This window comes from Monodelphis domestica, chromosome 1 (assembly GCF_027887165.1).
Source record: "Monodelphis domestica isolate mMonDom1 chromosome 1, mMonDom1.pri, whole genome shotgun sequence".
Classification (NCBI taxonomy): domain Eukaryota; kingdom Metazoa; phylum Chordata; class Mammalia; order Didelphimorphia; family Didelphidae; genus Monodelphis; species Monodelphis domestica.
In genome coordinates, this window is record NC_077227.1 from 411,451,556 (window position 1) to 411,471,602 (window position 20,047).

The 20,047-nt window shown below is 38.7% G+C and overlaps 2 protein-coding genes across 6 annotated transcripts in view; one reads left to right on the forward strand and one right to left on the reverse strand.

Annotated features, from left to right (window-relative positions):
- The window catches only part of LOC100013310 (protein SET-like), a 36,834-nt gene that overhangs the window by 13,904 nt on the left and 2,883 nt on the right, over nucleotides 1–20,047 (forward strand). For all 4 annotated transcript variants that reach the window (XR_008915246.1, XR_008915247.1, XM_056812011.1 and 1 more), the window contains exon 2: nucleotides 17,505–17,625. Coding sequence is in view for 2 of the 4 variants with exons in the window: in XM_056812011.1 (XP_056667989.1) it covers nucleotides 17,505–17,625 (121 nt within the window). In the remaining 2 variants the exon portion in view is untranslated. The remainder of the gene's footprint in view (nucleotides 1–17,504; nucleotides 17,626–20,047) is intronic.
- LOC100013350 (signal-regulatory protein beta-1-like) overlaps nucleotides 1–20,047 on the reverse strand; it is a 41,940-nt gene that overhangs the window by 8,538 nt on the left and 13,355 nt on the right. For both annotated transcript variants that reach the window (XR_008915245.1, XM_056812009.1), the window contains exon 3: nucleotides 1,821–2,135. Coding sequence is in view for 1 of the 2 variants with exons in the window: in XM_056812009.1 (XP_056667987.1) it covers nucleotides 1,821–2,135 (315 nt within the window). In the remaining variant the exon portion in view is untranslated. The remainder of the gene's footprint in view (nucleotides 1–1,820; nucleotides 2,136–20,047) is intronic.

Consider the following 20,047-nt stretch of genomic DNA (forward strand, 5'->3'; position numbering starts at 1 on the left):
CCTTGGAACCAATACACAGTATTGATTTATAGATGGAAGGTGATGGTTTAAAAAACAAACAAACAAACCAAACTATATAGAATTAGGAAAGTAGCATGGTCAAGGGCATCCCTAGTAAATAATATAACATCTGGCAGACTAGCCATACAAAAGAAATCCCATAATAGAGGGATTCTTCACTTTGTGCCATGGATTATCTTTGACTAGCAAAGTCTATGGACCCCTTTCTCTGAAGAAATTAAAACAAATAATTGAAGGAATTTCTAAGTTTTAGTTAGAGGCTAATGAAAATAAAGATGTGATATTTTTCTTATCCAAGTTCATTGAACTTGTAGAGCTCTATCCAAGGCCCTGTGGGCGAGGGGAGTAGATCCCAGATTAAGAACTCCTGTTGAAACATAAAGGTAAAGCATCAGCCTCCAACCCAACTGCTCTGATCTATGAGGGGAGGAGACAGAGGGAAGATATAGATGAAACTATTCAGAGAAAATCAAGAAAGCCCCTTCCTCTAGGCACAGAGTCATAGAAAGAAAAGTGGCTATGAAGTAAACAAATCTGGGGTAGATTCCTGGCTTTTCTCTTGCTATCCTTGGGGTTTAGGGCAAATCTTTACCTTCTCTGGGCCTGAATTTCCTCCTCTGTAAAAGAGTTAAGTAAGATCAGAAGTGTCAAATTCAGGGGCAGCTGGGTAGCTCAGTGGGTTGAGAGCCAGTCCTAGAGATGGGAGGTCAAATTAGGTTCAAATCTGGCCTTAGACACTTCCCAGCTGTGTGACCCTGGGCAAGTCACTTGACCCCCATTGCCTAGCCCTTACCACTCTTCTGCCTTGGAACCAACACAGTATTGATTCCAAGATGGAAGGTAAGGGTTTAAAAAAACAAACTTTAGAGCCTCTTGGAGACATCTAGGGGGTGCAGTGGATAGAGCATCAGATCTGGAGTCAGGCTGACTCAACTTCTTGAGTTCAAATCTGCCCTCACTCTCTTAAGAGCTGTGTGAACTCTGTGTGCCTCAGTTCCTCATCTCTGTAAAATGATTTGGAGAAGGAAATGGGAAACCACTCCAGAATCTCCAAGAAAATGCTAAGTGGGATCTGGAAGAGTCTTATACAACTCAATAGCAATGACAACAAAAATGCTTGTTTTAGAGATTTGCCTTACGTTTCTGCTCCAAGATTGGAGCAAAATAAGCCATAGATTTAGAGAAGTCTGATCCCTTCTTTTTGGAGGACGAATTCAGGGCTCTGTGTGAAATTCAAAGTTGTAGCTACTTGTGGGATGTGGCCCCCTGGACCACTATTATGCAACACTTTTGCTCTGATTCTCCAAGATTTGTAATGTATTTCAATATATTTGAATTCCTATATGGCACAAAAGAATTATAGAAGCATAGTTTTGTAGTTAGAAAGGAGCTTTAAAAAAGTTTAACAACATCAGCAGAGATCTTAGAACACAGAACATCAGAACTAGGAGCAATCTTAGAACAAAGAATGCAAAAACTAGAAATGACCATATGAGACTCCTCTAACCCACTCCATCCCTATTTTATAGAATCACAGGGGAGAAAAAGAGCATTGTCATCAACTGAAGTAGACCTTTCCTAGGACACAGCCCCTGGGACAAGTGCCCCAGTTGTTTTTGCTCCTCTAACTCCCACCTCAAGCTAAGCAACAAGAAAAAAGGAGTCTGGGACTATTAGCTGTGCTAAAAGAGACCAGAGGCTTATGTACATATAGTCAGCATAGATTGTCCCCATTAACACCAGGATGAAAGGCTGGATGGGCTAGAATCTGTGCCCATGCCTGGGGAAAGGGCTCTTACCTCGGAGGTAGTGGGACAAGTTCTTTGTCCCACGAAGAGGGTTCTGTAGTGTGCTGTGCATCACTTCACAGGTAACTTGGGAGAGGATATCCTTAGATGTTAGAAGCACCTGTACATCACTGGTGACATTGTAGGTGATACTATCTCCAATAGGGAGAATGTTGGTCTGGAGGGCAGAGAGCTCATTTCCATTCTTAAACCACTTCACGGTGATGTCTCTGGGGAAGAATCTCATTGCCATGCAGGTGAAATTCACTTTTTTATTTGGATTGGTCCTTCCTGAGAGGCTGGACACTAAGGGGATGGATGGCTTAACTGTAAAGAGAAGGAGTATGGGGTCTGCTGAAAGAGAGAGGTCTACAGCCCCAGGTATCTTCTTTTCCCATTGTGCATTGTGAGTGTATTGTGTGTGTGTGTTGGGTAATTAGGAAGAGGCCATATGTATGATGAAGTGCCAAGGTTTGCTAATATCCTCTCTTCTTTCTTCCCTTTCTTCATAGTCATCATGACTGTTTTCCCTCCTCTCTACCTGATATTTTTTTCTTTTCTCTGGTAGTCACAGTGATATTCTCAAATTTAGCCTAATAACAACATCTAGCTTGGCCTGATTAGGGAATGTCTCACAGATTTGTGGTCTGCCTCAATCAAGGCATCTGAGTCTGGCACCTCTTGTATGAGGGCTGCTCACAAACCTTTGGTGTTTCCCTTCACCCAACTCTCACCTATGGCTCTAAGGAGCTGTAACATGTATTGTAGCAACATCCGAGTAAAACTGTCTTAGCAGTTGGGCTAAACCAGGTTGAGAGTAACCAACAGACCTCAAACTCATCATGAGCTGTGAGGGTATCTATCCCAAACATGTGGAGATTTCCTTTGGTGGAATGGGCAGGTAGGATAATTTGTTCCAAAGGCCATGATGGCAGTGGAAGCAAGGCTGTGGAGCACCTAGAGCTTGATCAGACATCAGAGATGCCAAGGTTATCCACTTCTTCCTGAGCCATCTCCAGTTGTCCTAACCCTTGTCTTGCCACTGAATTTTGATGACTGGAAGAGAGAGTAAGACTGAAGACTTTGTGCTACACTACCTTATTTAAATCCAATTCACATGTCAACACACTCCCATGATATCATTGGTCCTCTTTGAAAACAAAGGACAGACAAGAACACTGGAGAGTCTCTGGAGAGTTTGCCTTCCCTTCTTGATTCTATCCCCAGGCAAAAGTTAATTTTTGTTGTTGTTCTGGATCCTGAAGCAGTAGGACTGTCCTTGGTTGCCTACACCCTACTTCCTGGTACAGTCTACAATAGTACTCATCTTTTCCCACCCCATTTTCTTATTCTTACCTAATAACTGATAAGAAAATCTGGAAATCAGAGAGAATAATGTTGTGGAGATTATTTGAAAAGTCAATGGAAGCAGAGAGAGAAGTGATATTGTCATCAGATCACCTGGACAAATCACTAAACCCTGTTTTTGCCTCAGTTTTCTTATCTGGAAAATGAATTGGAGAAAGAAATGTCAAGGTGCTTTAGTGTCTTTGCCAAGAAAACTCCAAATGGGGTCACAAAGAGTTGGACATGATTAAACCACAATGACGGCGAAAAAGACAACCTCCAAAGGTAGTGGTCTCCCCTTCACTTGAGATATTCAAGAAAAGGATGGATGCCCATTTGTGTGGAGGAGGGAAAGTAGGAAAAATTCTCAGCCAGGTCTACATTAAATATGCATGAAAGTCCTTTTCAATTATGGGACTCTGGCTGTTTGAATTCCTGCCCCTCAGATCACATGGACAGATATCAAATACTATAGACCAGAGTGTCTAACAAGAAGCCTGAGTGCAACCAAACCGGATTAAAATATAATTGGGAAATATTTAACAAAATATATAAAAATACAATGAAACAGGTAATGTTATATTTTAAACCCAAGTCAAGATGAGTTTGCTATCATTGCAACAAATCTTTGGCAAAGTTGTGAAAAAGTACAAAGTGAAACAAGCCTTCTATTGAGAGTCTGATTCTAATTTTAGTGACTTTCTGGGCAAATCACATCCTCTCTCTTGCTCTCAGTTTCTTCTTTTCTAAAATGGAGTTGGACTAGATAGTCACCATGGTCCCCAAGTACACATTTAAGCCATTTCAAAGCAGAGGTGAGACTACAGACATGGTAGTTCCTTAGGGAGGCAGCACTTACAATTGAGAAGATTAAGACTAATTTTGTATCATTTTCTCTTTGCTCCTGTTTATAAGTAATTTATTTTGTCTGTAACCCCCCCCCTCTTTTTTTAAACCCTTACTTTCTGTCTTAGAATTAGTACTGTAGTGCTAAGGCAGAAAGAAGAGCGGTAAGGGCTAGGTAATGAGGGTTAAGTGACTTGCCCAGTGTCACATGGCTAGGAAGTGTCTGAGGTCATATTTGAACCCAGGACCTCCTAGGTCTTTAGGCCTGGCTCACAATCCACTAAACCACCTAGCTGCCCCCATTGTCTGTAACTTCTTAAGCCATAATTCTTTGTCTCTGAACTTAGTTCAGCTAGTCTGTCATGGGTTAAGTTTAAAAATACAACTCTCTTGTTTCAAGGAATTTAACTGACCTGGAAGAATGTGTGAACACAAGGGATTTGGGACCTGATATCTTTAACCACTAAGCTTTATCCTTCAAGAATGTCTGGTTTACTGTCCAACAGTCTGAGCTGCTATTTTGAAGCTGGACTGAAATAATGAGCACTTCTTAGTTTCATGAGAGAAGAAGGGAGGTTGTTGCTAGCCTTCTACTAACTGCCAACAAATTATGTTGTTCCCTGTGTCTCAGCTCTGGAAACAGTCATTGTCTTTAGTCCCACAATGCCATCTGCCCTGTCTGGGTCTTTGTTCTGCATTCCCCCCAAACCTGTAAAGGGGAAACTGTCCTTTTACTTGGGAGTCTTTGGTATAAATGGAGGCAAGCCATCAACCTGTTTATTGACAGGCAGCATGCTCCTGCTAATATCTTGCTTGGAGAGCTGCCTCAGTTTACATTTTTTACATTAAAACCCTATACGTTCTATGTATTGTGTGAAATATTGGGGATGCAAATACAAGCAGAAAGAATGATAGTTTCTGTCCTTAACAAAGTTACATTCTAACAAGAGAACATGGCACATAAAAAGAATAGGGAGAGAGGAGAAGGTACTAGGGCACACATCAACAAAGTCTAGGAGAGGAATGAAGCATGATCAGCTTGAACCAGGTCCCACAATGGAGCATGGTAGAGGGTTTGCTCCAGATCCAGAGTTCCAAGCACTGAAGTAAGTTCCATGTGAGAAGGCAGCAGGGTCACAGTTGCAAAGTCCTGAGAGGAAGGTAGGCTCAGGGCCACCAGAAACATTTTATAGGACTTAATTGCTCTTCTTTGCTATTACTACTAAAGAGACTTTATTTTCTAAACTCTTGCCTTCTTTCTTAGAATCAACACTGTGTATTGGTTCCAAGTCAGAAGAGTGGTAAGGGCTAGGCAATGGGGGTCAAGTGACTTGTCCAGGCTCACACAGTTAGGAACTATCTGAGGTCACATTTGAACCTGGAACCTCTACTGTCCAGGCCTGGCCCTCTATCCACTGAGCCACTTATCTGCCATTTAAGAGACTTTGAAGAGAAGTCTATAGGAATTAGAGGAAGGGCAAGAGGAAGGTTGAAGAAGGATTTTGAAGGGGATTACAGAAATGATGTCTCTAGAATTTCAGAGAAATTCAGTAATGGACCAGATTTCTAAGTAGTCCTGGAAATAAAGGGACCCCTATCTTGAGCTCTTAAGAGTGGGTGTTTGCTCCAGGAGCTCCCTGTAGTGATGAGCCTTCCAATGCTCAGCTAGACGGGACCATGGAAAGTAGGGTCTATTTGCTGCTGTGACCACACTCAAATCTTTATCAAGCCTCCTTGGCAAGAGGAATTCTTTCTCTCCAGGCTGCTCTCTGGGCTTTCTGCACTATTCTCCACCTCTTCATCCTGATGCTCCCTCTAGTCCTGGAATTCACACATTGGAAGTACCCTCTCCCCTTTGCCCCACTCCCTTCTGATGGTATGGCCAGCCATATCGTATTCCTTTCTAGGTGGCTCTCCACACTTAATCTACCATGCCCTACCTCAGGGAGCACCTGAGTCTAGGTGGAGATGTCTCAATGGTCATCCCCCACTTCCCTGGTCCAAAGCTCACTTCTGCCTGAGGTGCTAACACAGGGAGGCTGAACTGATTGTTGCTCTGAGTTGCCACTCTAGAATTTTCACCACAGCTGGGATTGCCCTGGGCTCCCTTAGTGGCCAGAGTTGACCTGGGGAAGGGACAGCAGCCAAATTTCCAGTCCAGGAGCACCAAAGCTTCTCATTGTCACTAATCAATTCATGAAACAGACTTAGTATGTACCTAGTGTAAAAAGAAACACAAATATAAGAAGACAAAAGAGTCATTTATGCATCCATACGTTTTCAGTCCTCTAGGGAAGACTATTCAAGGGTTCAGGTGCATATGAAGCAAATTAGGAGGTGACAAGACAGGTGCTTTTAAAGAGATCAGAGAGGTTAGAGGAGAGAGGGATGGCTTCAATTTGAGGAGTTTTGGGAAGTCTGTTTATTGAAAGTCAACACATACAACAGGAATTAGAATGATTCTGGTGGACCTCTGAGGGTCAGAATTAGGAATAATGGGTAGAAGACACAGAGATAAATTTAGGCAGGTTGGCAGGAGAAGAAACCCAACAATTAAGAATGATCCAAGGGGGAAGTTAGGTGGCTCAGTGGATTGAGAGCCAGGCCCAGAGATGGGAGGTCCTGAGTTCAAATGTGGTCTCACATGCTTCCTAGCTTTGTGACCCTGGGCAAGTCACTTGACCCCCATTGCCTAGCCCTTACCACTCTTCTGCCTTGGAACATTAGTATTGATTCTAAGATGGAAGGTAAGGTATTTTAAAAAAAAGAATGATCCAAAGACAGGGTAGGCTATTTTGAGGTACTAGGGTCCCACCCATTGTAGATCTTGTTGCAGATGACCAGTATGTTATGGAGATTACTTTTTAGTCATAGGTTTGGGTCCCTGAGTCCCTTTCCAGCTTTGGAGTACCATAATTTTCATGTGACATCTGGGCCAGGATAAATACAATGTCCCCAAAGACTCAGAGCAGTTTTAAGTTTTAATAACTTAAATTTTTATTTTTAATTATTAAATTTATTTTTAAATTACGTGGAGGAATAATTTTTGACAATTATTTTCTGACATTTTATGATTCAGATTCCCTCTCTCCCAGAGGCAGCAAATAGTCCATTTATATTTAATTTATATCCATGTTTTCATAGAATAACAACCTGTACATTCAAAATGGGAGTAGGAGGGCATTTCAATTGTAAGAGAGAACATGAGAAAAACTTGGAGGAAAGGAAGGACAAGGATGAGGATGACTTGAGTATGAGGGTACATGATGGGAAATTGTTATAAAACTAGATAAGAGATTGAAGCTAGATTGTGGAGGTTTTAAATTTTAAACTGAATTTGGTCTTAGGCAAAAGAAAGATATTACAGTTTTATACACACAGTAGTGACATGGTCAGATCTATGAATTATGAAGACAATTCAAGCCACACATGCCCCATGAATTAGAGGTGAACAGACTATAAGTGGTGAAATTCCATTGTTTGTCACTGAGAATAATTTAGGGCTCTCTATTCTAAGATGTTTTTCTCTGCATCCTTCTTCTTTAAACACCAATCAGGCTCAGGAAATCTCCATGGTCCTTGTTCTCCTGAAGAAGAGTCTGGGGAATTCTAGAATGGCCTCTTCCCCCTTCTTTTCTTTTCCAAATCCTTCTCCATTCTTTAAAATCCAGCATAAATTTTACCCATTCTAGGATGCCTGACAGGACCCCTGAGGGATCTCTTTTCTCCTCTTAGTTCCTCTAGCTCTCTATTATTCAATGGTCTAGTTGGCTAAATTTTTCATATTCATCATTAGTTATATTTATAATACTATGTGATATGAAAGGAACAGAATGAAATTTGGAGTCAGAGGTTCTAGATTCAAATTCAGCCCTGTTACTTACTACCTCTTAGATAGTGGGAGAGTCACTTCCTCCTCTCATTGCCTTTGTTTCCTTGGTTATAAAATGAGAGAACTGGAATAGATGATCTCCAATATTTCTTATCATTCAATACAGTGAACGTGTCTCTTCAGTGCTGTAAGTTGAGACTGCCTAGGAGGTGATATTCTCTATGCCCAGGCCTGAGCCCTGGTTTGTAGGCTTGTCTCTTTTCTCTCCTAAAACTCTGAAACTGACCAAGCACCTCAGCTGGACAGGAGGCAGAGACAATTGTAGATACTGCCTTGAGTTCACATTGCCTAGAGCTTCAAGTCTTTATATCTGAGGTAGGAGTTAAAGGGCTATAAGATCCTCAATTTAGAGATAAGAGTGGAATAGTTCACAGGGGAAATGGTGAGTGAGAGCACCCATCCATCACTTGTGCTACATTAGGCTGATGAAATTTTATCAGGATGAAACAATGATATATATGAAAAATTCAGAGAAGCATAAATGAATGGAAGTAGAATAAAGTAAGTAGAACCAATAAAACATTATAACCTCTGAGAACAAAAGTGTAAACTTTAAGGACAGAGAACCTTCAGTGCTATATAATTATAATATTCAAGTTTGGCCCCAGAGAAAAGATGAGATATGCATAGATTTTCTGAAAAAATTGATTTGGGGTAGATTAAAAAAAATCTTAGGCATTAAGCTAGAATAAAAACCATAAAATAACTTGTCTTTGGCCTTCATGGATTCATTCTTTTAAAAAAAACACAGAAAAAAACCCAACAAAAAAAAAACACAACAACCCATAACTTTCACCTTAGAATCAATACTGTGAATTGGTTCCAAGGCAGAAGAGAAGTAAGGGCCAGGCTTGGGGGTTAAGTGACTTGCCCAGGATCACATAGCTAGGAAGTGTCTGAGACCAAATTTGAACCCAGGACCTCTTGTCTATGGGACTGGCTCTCAATCTATTGAGCCACCCAGCTGCCCCCACCCCTCAGGAACTGATTTTGAAGAAAACATGGAGAAGTTGCCTATGGAAACCTGGTTTTATTTAAAAGATACTATATACAGAAGGTGCTGGTCACCCACTTTTTTTTTTTAAACCATTACCTTCCATCTTGGAATCAATACTGTGTATTGGCTCCAAGGCAGAAGAGTGGTAAGGGCTAGGCAATGGGGGTCAAGTGACTTGCCCAGGGTCACACAGCTGGGAAGTGTCTGAGGCCAGATTTGAACCCAGGACCTCCCCTCTATAGGCCTGGCTTTCTGTCCACTGAGCCATCTGGTTGTCCCATTCATTCTTTGAAGAACTTCTAAAATATCTTTTTTTAACTGATTAGTTTTTTTGGGGGGTAGGGGAGTAAACTGACTTTTCAAAATTTCCAAGGCAAAGTGGTCCTTCATTTGAGCCTTATTTTTTAAATTACCCTATAATTTGTAGTAATATTTACATGTTTAGGGGGCAGCTGGGTGGCTCAGTGGATTGAGAGTCAGGCCTAGAGATGGGAGGTCCTAGGTTCAAATCTGGCCTCAGACACTTCCCAGCTGTGTGACCGTGGGCAAGTCACTTGACCCCCATTGCCTAGCCCTTACCACTCTTCTGCCTTGGGACCAATTCACAGTATTGATTCTAAGGTGGAAGTTATGGGTTGTTGTGTTTTTTTTTGTTGTTTTTTTTCTGTGTTTTTTTTAAAAGAATGAATCCATGAAGGCCAAAGACAAGTTATTTTATGGTTTTTATTCTAGCTTAATGCCTAAGATTTTTTTTAATCTACCCCCAAATCAATTTTTTCAGAAAATCTATGCATATCTCATCTTTTCTCTGGGGCCAAACTTGAATATTATAATTATATAGCACTGAAGGTTCTCTGTCCTTAAAGTTTACACTTTTGTTCTCAGAGGTTATAATGTTTTATTGGTTCTACTTACTTTATTCTACTTCCATTCATTTATGCTTCTCTGAATTTTTCATATATATCATTGTTTCATCCTGATAAAATTTCATCAGCCTAATGACCCCCATTGCCTAACCCTTACCACTCTTCTGCCTTGGAGCCAATACACAGTATTGACTCCAAGACAGACGATAGTTTTAAAAAATTTTTAAAAAATTAGCATGTATGGACATTGTTGATTATTATCTTGACTGTATAGATCATTGACATAGATATAATATTGATATGTATGCACATAAATAATAATAGTTATTATTAAATAAAATTTTATCAGTATCTAAAAGATAAAAAGAAAAAAAAGATGTTGGTGGCTTAGTGGACAGAAAGTAGGACAAGAAAATCAATATAGTTTTAGACTGTACAGTAGGTTGCCTTGTGGCTGGTTCTACTATGCAAATGGCTGAACAGTTGGACCTGGGGATAGCATCACAAAGGTATTAGCAACAAGAGCTTCAGCCATTTTTTTTTCTTTTTAACATCATGCAAAACATACTTCTATATTGGTAGTTGTAAGAGCCCGCTCATACAAAACCAAAACCCCAAAATAAAACCATAAATACACTGATGGGAAAGGTAATATTCTTTGATCTGCATCTATCCAACTCCAATAGTTCTTTCTCTGGAGATGGATAGCATTCTCTGCCATAAGTCTTTCAGGATTGTCCCAGATCATTGTTTTGCTGAGAATAGCCATGTTTTCACAGTTGATCATCTTACCATACTGCTATTAACCGTGCACAATGTTTTCCTGGTTCTGCTTATTTTGCTCTGCATCAGTTCGTGCTGATCTTTCCAGATTTTTCTGAATTCATCTTGTTTATCATTTCTTATAATACAATAGTATTTCATCACCAACATGTACTACAATTTGTTCAGACATCCCCATAATTTCCAATTCTTTGCCACTACAAAAAGAGTTGCTAAAAATATTTTTGTACAAGTAGGTCCTTTCCTCTTTTTAATTGTTGTTTTGGTATACAGACCCAGCAGTTTGTATTACAGAATCAAAGGGCATGTAGTTTTGTAGCCCTTTGGGCACAGTTCAAAATTTCTCTCCAGAATGGTTGGATCAACTCCACCAGCAATTCATTAGTGTCCCAACTTTGCCAAATCTTCTCCAACATTTATCATTTTCCTTTACTGTCATATTGGGCAATCAGATAGGTGCAAGGTAATACTTCAGCATTGTTTTCATTTGCATTTCTCTAATCAAGAGTGATTTAGAACATTTTTTCATATGATTATTGATGGTTTTAATTTCTTCATCTGAAAATTACTTTTTCCTATCTTTTGACCATTTATCACTTGGGGAATAGTTTATATTCTTATAAATTTACTTAGTTCTCTATAAATTTGAGAAATTAGACCTTTTTTAGAGACATTTGATACAAATTCCCCCCTCCCCCGTGTTTGTTGTTTCCCTTCTAACATTGGTTATATTAGTTTTGTTTGTATAAATGCCTTTAATTTAATTAATAAAATCAAAATTATTCATTTTATATCTTATAATGCTCTCCAACTCTTTTTTTTGGTCATAAATTTTTCCCTTCTCCAAAGAAACTATATTCTCCTAATTTAGTTAAGGTATCACTCTCTATATCTAAACTATATACCCATTTTTACCTTATCTTGGCATAGGGTGTGCGATATTGGACTATGCTAGTTTCTGCTATACTCTTTCCAGTTTTCCAGCAGTTTTTGTTTAATAGTGAGTTCTTATTCCAAAAGCTGGGGTCTTTGAATTTATCAAACACCATGTTGCTGAGATCATTTACCCATGTATATTGTATTCCTAATCTATTTCTTAGCCAGTACCAGACTGTTTTCATAATTGCTGCTATATAATACAATTTGAGATCTGGTACTACTATCACATTCTCCCCCTGCCCCCCATTAGTTCCCTTGATATTCTTGGTATTTTTTCTTCCAAATGAATTTTATTATTATTTTTTCTAGTTCTATAAAATAATTATTTGGTAGTTTGATTGGTATGGCACTGAATAAACAAACTGATTTAGAGACAATTGTTATTTTTGTTGTATTAGCTTGGCCTATGCATGAGAAATTAACATTTTTTCCAGTTGTTTATATCTGACTATATTTGTGTGTTTTGTGATTATGTTCATAAAGTTTCTGAGTTTGTCTTGGCAAGTAGATTCTCAGGTATTTTATATTGTCTAGAGTTATTTTAAATAGTATTTCTTTTTTTAAAAAAAAATCTATTGCTGCTGAACTTTGTTGATAATACATAGAAATGCTAATGATTTGTGTGGATTTATTTTGTATCTTGCAACTTTGCTAAAGTTATTAATTAATTTAACTAGTTTTTCAGTTAGTTCTTTAGGATTCTCTAAGTATAACATTATATCAATGCAGAGAGGATGATAGTTTCGTTTCCTCGTTGTCTACTTTAATTATTTTAATTTCTTTTACTTTTTTTATTGCTAAAACTAGCATTTCTAATACAATAGTAAATAATAGTGGTGATAATGTATGCCCTTGCCTCACTCATTATTTTTATTGGACAGGTTTCTAACTTACCCTCATTCCATATGATACTTGCTGGTGGTTTTAGTTAGATAATACTTCTCATTCTGAGGAATGACCTTTTTATTCCTCTGCTTTCTAGTGTTTTTAATTGGAATGAGTGTTGTATTTTGTTGAAGTCTTATTTTGCATCTATTGAGTTAATTGTGTTCTGTTAATTTGATTATTGATTTGGTCAATTGTGCTGATAGTTTTCCTAGTATTAAACTAGCCCTTCATTCCTGATATAAATTCCCTGTAGTCTCCTTTCTAGTACTTTACCGAAAATTTTCGCAACTATATTCATTAATGAAATTGGCCTATAACTTACTTTCTGTTTTTGTTCTCCCTGGCTTAGGTAACATTACCATATTTGTGTCATAAAAAGAATTTGATAGAATTCCTTCTCTGCTCATTTTCCCAAATAGTTTATATATTATATATTTTATATATATATATATATTTATATATTATATATTATTGGGATTAATTATTCTTTATAAATGTTTGCTAGAATTCACTTGTGAATTCATCTGGCCCTGGGGATTTTATTTTTTTGGGAGTTCACGGAGTTCATGGTTTGTTCAATTTCTTTTTTGAAGATAGAATTATTTAAGTATTCTATTTCCCCTTTTGTTAATCTGGGTAGTTTATGTTTTTGTAATATTTATTCATTTCACTTAGATTGTCAGATTTTTTGGCATATAATTGGACAAAATTACTTCTAATGAGTGTTTTTATTTCCTCTTCATTGGTGATGAGTTCATCCTTTTTCATTTTTGATACTGATAATTTGATTTTCTTTCCTTTTAAAATTAAATTAACTATTGCTCTGTTTATTTTATTTGTTTTTTAAAAATAAAACCTACTCCTAATATTATTATTTCAAGGGTTCTCTTATTTGCAATTTTATTATTTTCTCCTTTAATTTTTAGAATTTCTAATTTAGTCTTTAATTGAGAATTAAATTTTTGTTCTTTTTCTAGTTTTTTTAGTTGCATGCCTAATTCATTGATCTTATTTTTCTTTATTTTATTGATGTAAGCATTTAGAAATAGAAATCTCCCCCTAAGTACTGCTTTTGCTTTACCCCATTAATTTTTTTAAAAAAACCCTTACTTTCCATCTTGGAGTCAATACTATGTATTGACTCTAAGGCAGAAGAGTGGTAAGGGCTAGGCAATGGGGGTCAAGTGACTTGCCCAGGGTCACACAGCTGGGAAGTGTCTGAGGCCAGATTTGAACCTAGGACCTCCCATCTCTAGGACTGGCTCTCAATCCACTGAGCTATCCATCTGCCCCCTACCCCATTAATTTTGATATATTATTTCCTCATTGTCATTCTCATTAATTAAATTATTGATTGCTTCTATAATTTCTTCTTTGACCCACCCTTTTTAAAATATTATATTACTTAGTTTCCAATTAATTTTCCAATTAAAATTCCAGAGGTGATCCACGTAAACTCCTTCTAACTTATCTTTCCATGGACCCTTATCAATTATAATTTTTAGTGTGTTGTGACTGGAAATGGATGCATTTATTATTTCTTCTTTTCTGCATTTGCTCGTGAAGTTTTTATGCCCTGATACATGGTCAATTTTTGTGTAGGAGCCATGAACTGATGAAAAGAAGAAGATATATTTCTTTCTATTCCCATTCAATTTTCTCTAGTCTATTAGTTCTAATTTTTCTAAAATTTCATTCACTTCCCCATTTTTCCACTATCCCTTTTAATTGATTTTTGAAATCCTTTTTGAACTCTTCCACAACCTGAGATGAATTCATATTTTTATTTGAAGCTTTGCATGTGTTTTCTTTGCTTAAACTGTTCCCTTCTGTGTCTGTGCCTTGCTCTTTTTTGTTGCCATAAAAACTTTCTATAGTTAGGTGTTTTTTTTTTAATGTTTGCTCATTTCCCTAGCTTTTTTCTTGCCTTTCATTTTTAGTAGGCTCTGTCATCAGGGAATAGGAGATACTCTCTTAAACCTCAGTTCCTCCTTGATGCTACCTTTAGCTCTATTTCTAGGTTTCTGCAAGTTTCTGTACTTCCAAGGTGGTGTGATGGTCTGTGAGTGTGGAACTCTGAAAGCTACCTACCATTACTGATTCAATCACTCCCTCAGAGTGTCTTGTAGACAGGGCATCTATGAGACTGCTGATGTCTTGTAGAGCTCAGAACACTTGCAGAGCTCAGTTTAACCTCAGACTTGGGAAGGAGCCTTTGGTCACCCTCTGTGTTTGACCAGGTCAGGCACACCATGGACTGTCCTGACTTGGGGCCTGCAACCTGGCTTTGAGTTTTGGTAGGGACTAGCATGATATAGGCACATGTAGGCCATTGCACTGTAGACTGTCTTGCTCTGGGGCTCAGGACCTACACAGACCAGGAATGAGGCACATCCTGCCTTGTGCTGGGATTCCAGACTCCACTGCAGAAATGGCCTGGGGCTTGGAGCTTTAAGGGTTATATCATGGGTTAGTACTGCTGCTGGCCTAGGCAGGGTCTCAGAGTTTGGATGTTGACCTGGACCCAGGTTCAGAACCTGGAATAGTAGATTTGGGGTGTTGGTGGGGGCTTAGGCTGGTACTCTGGTATTGTCTCCTGCCTGCACTCTCTTCTAACTCCAGGGAATCAGACCCTCTCTGCCTACCTTCAAGTTCTCTGCATGAAAGTTGCTTCACTCTGTCTCCTTATTGGTTCTTTCTCTTGAGTATTCATTTTGAGATTGATTGGAGAGGATTCTCAAAGTGATTTACACTTTCCCTGCTTCTTCTCTACTATCTTGGCTCCATCTCCTAGCCATTTTCTTTTATAGTGAAAGACAATGCTATGAGATGAGAAGCCTTTGGGCCTTCTCACTGAGACCAATATATGACTTGTGAACATGAACTTGAATTCTTTGCTTGCCTTAATGTGTATTCTTTTCCATTTTTAAGACTCCATTGTGATTCGGCCCTTATGAATTTAAAAAGGTTAAGAGAGTGGTATTCTGATATCATAGCATCTACATTTTGCATCCAGTAAAGCACTGGTGCCCCAAGAAGCAAAAAGTGACTCTTAGTAGTAACTTTTGATACCCAGTCCAGTAATAATTGAGACCAGTACTCCTTTGACCTTGATGACACATTTGAAAATGAACTTGGTAGTGTCAATGATATGTAGGAATTGAGCAAAGTTTGAAGCCATTCTCCCCTAATAATAAGATGAAATAGTCATTTAGTTAGTCAATAAATATTTATTTTATGCCTTCTGTGTGTCAGGCATCAAATAATCAATGCTTGGTACATAGTATGATAATTGAAAATTGTAAGAGACTGGCTTCCAGATGAGAAAATCAATTTATTGATTAGGCTAGCAATAATCAATAAATGAACTGATTAGTGATCTCTCTCTGTGATCAAAGACACTGAAAGCCTCTCACAGGGATCCATAAATACAATTTTGGAAGCCCATTATTAGTCCTCCCCTGGATATTCCATTATATCTCTGGTTAATAGCCAGTGAGAAGGTGGTCCTTCAAACTCTCAGTCCTTCCCCAGTTCCCAAAGAGATGCTGAATTATTACATATCTGTTCCCATTGCCGCCCAAAGTCTAGAAGGAGAAACTGAATTCTACCTGGTTAGGAGTGACCAATGTTTCTCAAAGGGAGATTCACTTAGTTCTGCTGTTAGCAGACATATCTTGCTGAGACGGGTTCATATTTTCCAAGTAAGAAAAACTCATAGTCATACTTTCAATCCTACAATAGAAGAAATTCACTGCTTGGAACTCCTAGGAACAAAGGAATGAGTACAGCAGTTGAGGGATGAATCTGAGTCTTAATATGAAGCTCAGAAATAGAAATAATTCAATTTATTAGAAATAAACCCTCTCAATAATAAATTTACTAATACTTGTTGACTGACTGGAAAAGAGAAACAGGAACTGAGGTCTCCAGGACAGTATGGTGGTGGCAGATTATTACTTGTCTGGGGCTGCCAATAAGCTGTGCCTCCAGCAACCCATACAATGGCCATTTCTTACAAAATAGTTGGAGATCCATGCTAGCAATAGAAAAAGCATCAATTTGTAGAAGTTTCCTTTATAATCGATCTCAAATTCATATCCCTATGTCAGAGAAGGAATTGCTTCCTGGATCTAGAGTTCCCGAATCCTCATTTATTTACTGGCCCTACTGGATTCGTGAATCAAACATAAATTGCAAAATGACTTGTAATCCCCTTCCTGGGTTTTGGGAAGTGTAAAGGGATTAAGCAAATTGACCTGTGTATTTCCTAGAAAACCTGAGTTCTGAACAACCTATGTACTACCCAGGTACCATGTGTCACACATTATGTACCATTAACTGCTTGGTTCTGATAGAAGCTACTAGTACAATGCTCTGCAGTAGATGTTTGCATGGTTTGTTTGTTGCCAGCAGTTATTATTATTATCTGGAAAAATTTGTAAGTTTAGGATGGAAAGGATAAGAGATAATCGAATTAAGCAACTTCAGTTTCTATTCATTGTTTTGTGCCTCTGTATAATCATATTCTCTATGTGGTGGGCACCAGGGTCTTCCAGTATACCCCAAATTCCTGGAGACATCACAGGTCAAAGATTACATGAGGAATTCACCTGGCAGGGCTGGAAACAGAACAAACATGGGATCCTCTACCTCTAAACTTTGGATGTATTTACACTAGCCTTAAGATAAGAGTCTGAGCATGGGGAAATACCTTGTGTTTATATCTCAAACATGTTAGGTTCCTCCAGATACTTTACCCACTGTTATGATCCCTATCTCTCAAACATCACTTATGATCCCAAACATCCCTAGGTTTCTCAAGATGGGTAACGTGATCAGGATGCCATAAAGGATGTGTACTTATACTATGCTCCCAGACCTACCTGTATGATCACGATGTCATAAATGTTTAAGCCCCCAGACCCAAAGGCACCTATTCTGTTACCTGTTCTCCCCTGTTTGTCCCACTTATTTGATCTCATTGTCCATCCTTCTTCCCATCCTTCCCTTCCAAGTCACTTAGACCCCAGCTTTAGGATATAAAAATCCTGAACTTTTCTCTGTTCAGGGAGGCAGTTGGTCCTGCACGCTGCCTCCCGACCATTCAACTCAAATAAATCTCTCTCTCTTTAAAGGTTTTCAACTGGAGACTGTCATTTTTGAAAGGGCACCCTCCCTGGAACAAGGGTTCACCTCCAGCACCAATCAAAATTTTGGTTCCATGACTGGGATGTTCCTGAGACGACTTCTCCTCAGGTAGGAGAGGGGCCCTTTTCTGACTCCTGAAACCCCCTTTTCTTTGGGTGATATCTATTTTGGGCTCTCACTGTCTCTCCAGTCTGTATCTTGAGGGGTCGGTTTGGGCTTCCGGACCTGAGGTCCGACTCTTTGTCCTGATCACTTCCCTTGCTCAATTGGAAGACGTTTTGATTTAGGGAAGCATCTCTTAGGGTCAGAAATCAGTCTGACCTAAGAGATTGGCTGTGGGGCACTCTCCTTGGACGCAAGGTAGGTGACCTCCGATAAGGGAGTAGCTACCCCTTATCTTTTTCATGGGACAGAAAGAGAGGATCCCTAAAGATTCCCCATTGAAATCTCTCTAACAGTTGTAGAAAGTGAAACCTAGACAGCTAGGAAAAAAGATTTATTTTTCATAAGGTTGAATGACCCAGTAACATCCTAGAAAAATGAGGAAATTGGCTTTTGGATGACACCTTAAATTATAATGCCAGGTGGCAATCCGATATATTTTGCAGGGAAGAAGGCATATAGACAGGAGGCTCCCATATTTTAGCTTGAATATCCCTCAGCCAGAACCTGAGGTTACAGTTCTCTGGTGGCAGGTGCCTTCTGAACATTTGGCTCTTCTGTTTCCCTGCTTATTCCCAACACTCCGAGTTCTATTCTTTGCCTGGGACCACAGCAGGGTCCTGCCAGGACCCCAGCTAGGATTAGGCATAGAGAGTTTAGAAATCAAGCAAGGCAGGAGGTAAGGGCGACCGTCTTTATTCCTTTCTCCCATCATGGGCCCACATTGGCAACAGGGAATTGGAACCTCTTAAGTAGAGGGAAGTTGCACCTCTAATTTGTGCCCATAAAGACGGATGACTCCAACACATTCTTTTTAATCATTTCATCTTTCCTGTGCCCCTAGTGGGCAGGGATTTTTAAGGAGGAAGTAGGCTGTCAGTTCTCCTTCATCTCAGCCACTCCGTCCTGTGCTGTGCATGGCTAACTCTCTGCACCATTTTTAGAAAATCCCCTTTAAAAATCTGGGAGAAAGCACTGTAACTTTAGGACTTACACATTTAAATATCACAATCTAGGGCAAGTGCTCACAAGCTACCAGCATTATGAAAAAGAAAAAAAAAACTCAACTGATGTGTGAGTTTGGAAGATAGCTTGACAAAATGAAAAGGAATTTTTAACTAGCTTTACTCTTGGTTTGGGGAAACAAAAAAACCAGACAGATTAGGAGTTCTGTTCAAACTCTCCCTCCACCTTCTGCTGAACAGGGGGAGGAAGGTAGGGATAGGACAGAGAGAGCCTAAATGAAGTTTATTTTAGTCAGACTGTGTGTACATGTGATTTTGAAAGTAACACCCGAACTCTTAATTGTGTTTGTTGGACTCAGTGAAATTTCAGTCTGATTATAAGGTCATGATTCAGTTTTAGAAGGAAGGTTTCTTTTAAGCATTTAGCACAGCTTTTGGCCAACAAATGGCTAAATAGCAAAATATAAGTGATCTAGGACTAAATGTGTTATAAAATGTGGCTAGTACTATGGGTTGCTACTAAATATGTAATTTTAAATAAGAATTATTTCATTATTCAAATGTAAATATATGCTTGGTGCAACCTGCCTGTACTCTATATTTTGTTTAATCCTGAGTACTTACCTCAGTTTGCCAACTTGTACTATGGACTAAAATTAATGTATGAGGTGAATTGGATAAAATGATGTGCGAAGATATAGTGTTTAAATGGTACAATCCTTTTAAATCAGGATTCTTTGGGTAATTGATTAGCAATTAAAGTTACACCTAATGGAAGAATTACAGTGGTAAAAAGTAAAGTCTAAGAAGGTGAGGAGAATGTTGGGTTCGAATATGAAAGAAAAAGGTGGAAGGGACTTTAATAAAAGTTCATTTGGATGGGAATTGTGAAATATGGAAGCTTAAGGAAAGCTGTATTCTGCTTTAAGCAGAGGGCTTAAAGGGAAAAGAATGAAGACTATTTTCCTCATTTTCCCAGTCCTGCAAACAACTGGGATATGAAGCTATAATAAATCATGAGAAAGGCAGAGTTGAAATCCATCACTAAGAAGTTAAAACTGCTTGCAAATTTATTCACTCTACTCTGGCTCAAGGGAAAGGAGAGTGTAATTGTTTTCTTATTAGAATTCAAGAATGACATTCTCTTACTACAGAAGGAGGGGCAAGCTCATGGCCAGTATCAGCCATGAGATCAGAATTTACCCACCACTAGCTACATAGTTTTATTAAGACAACTGTACTATATTTCCTCCAGAATCCGGGGTAGAGAGTATTGTTACTTAGGTGTGTAAGGGTTAAATGAAGAGTTTTGACAAAATTTAAAAGAGCAGCTTTTAATAATTGAAGTTTTAATGAGAATATAGTAGAGTTATAAATTAATATTGTCCCTCAGCCAGAGAAGA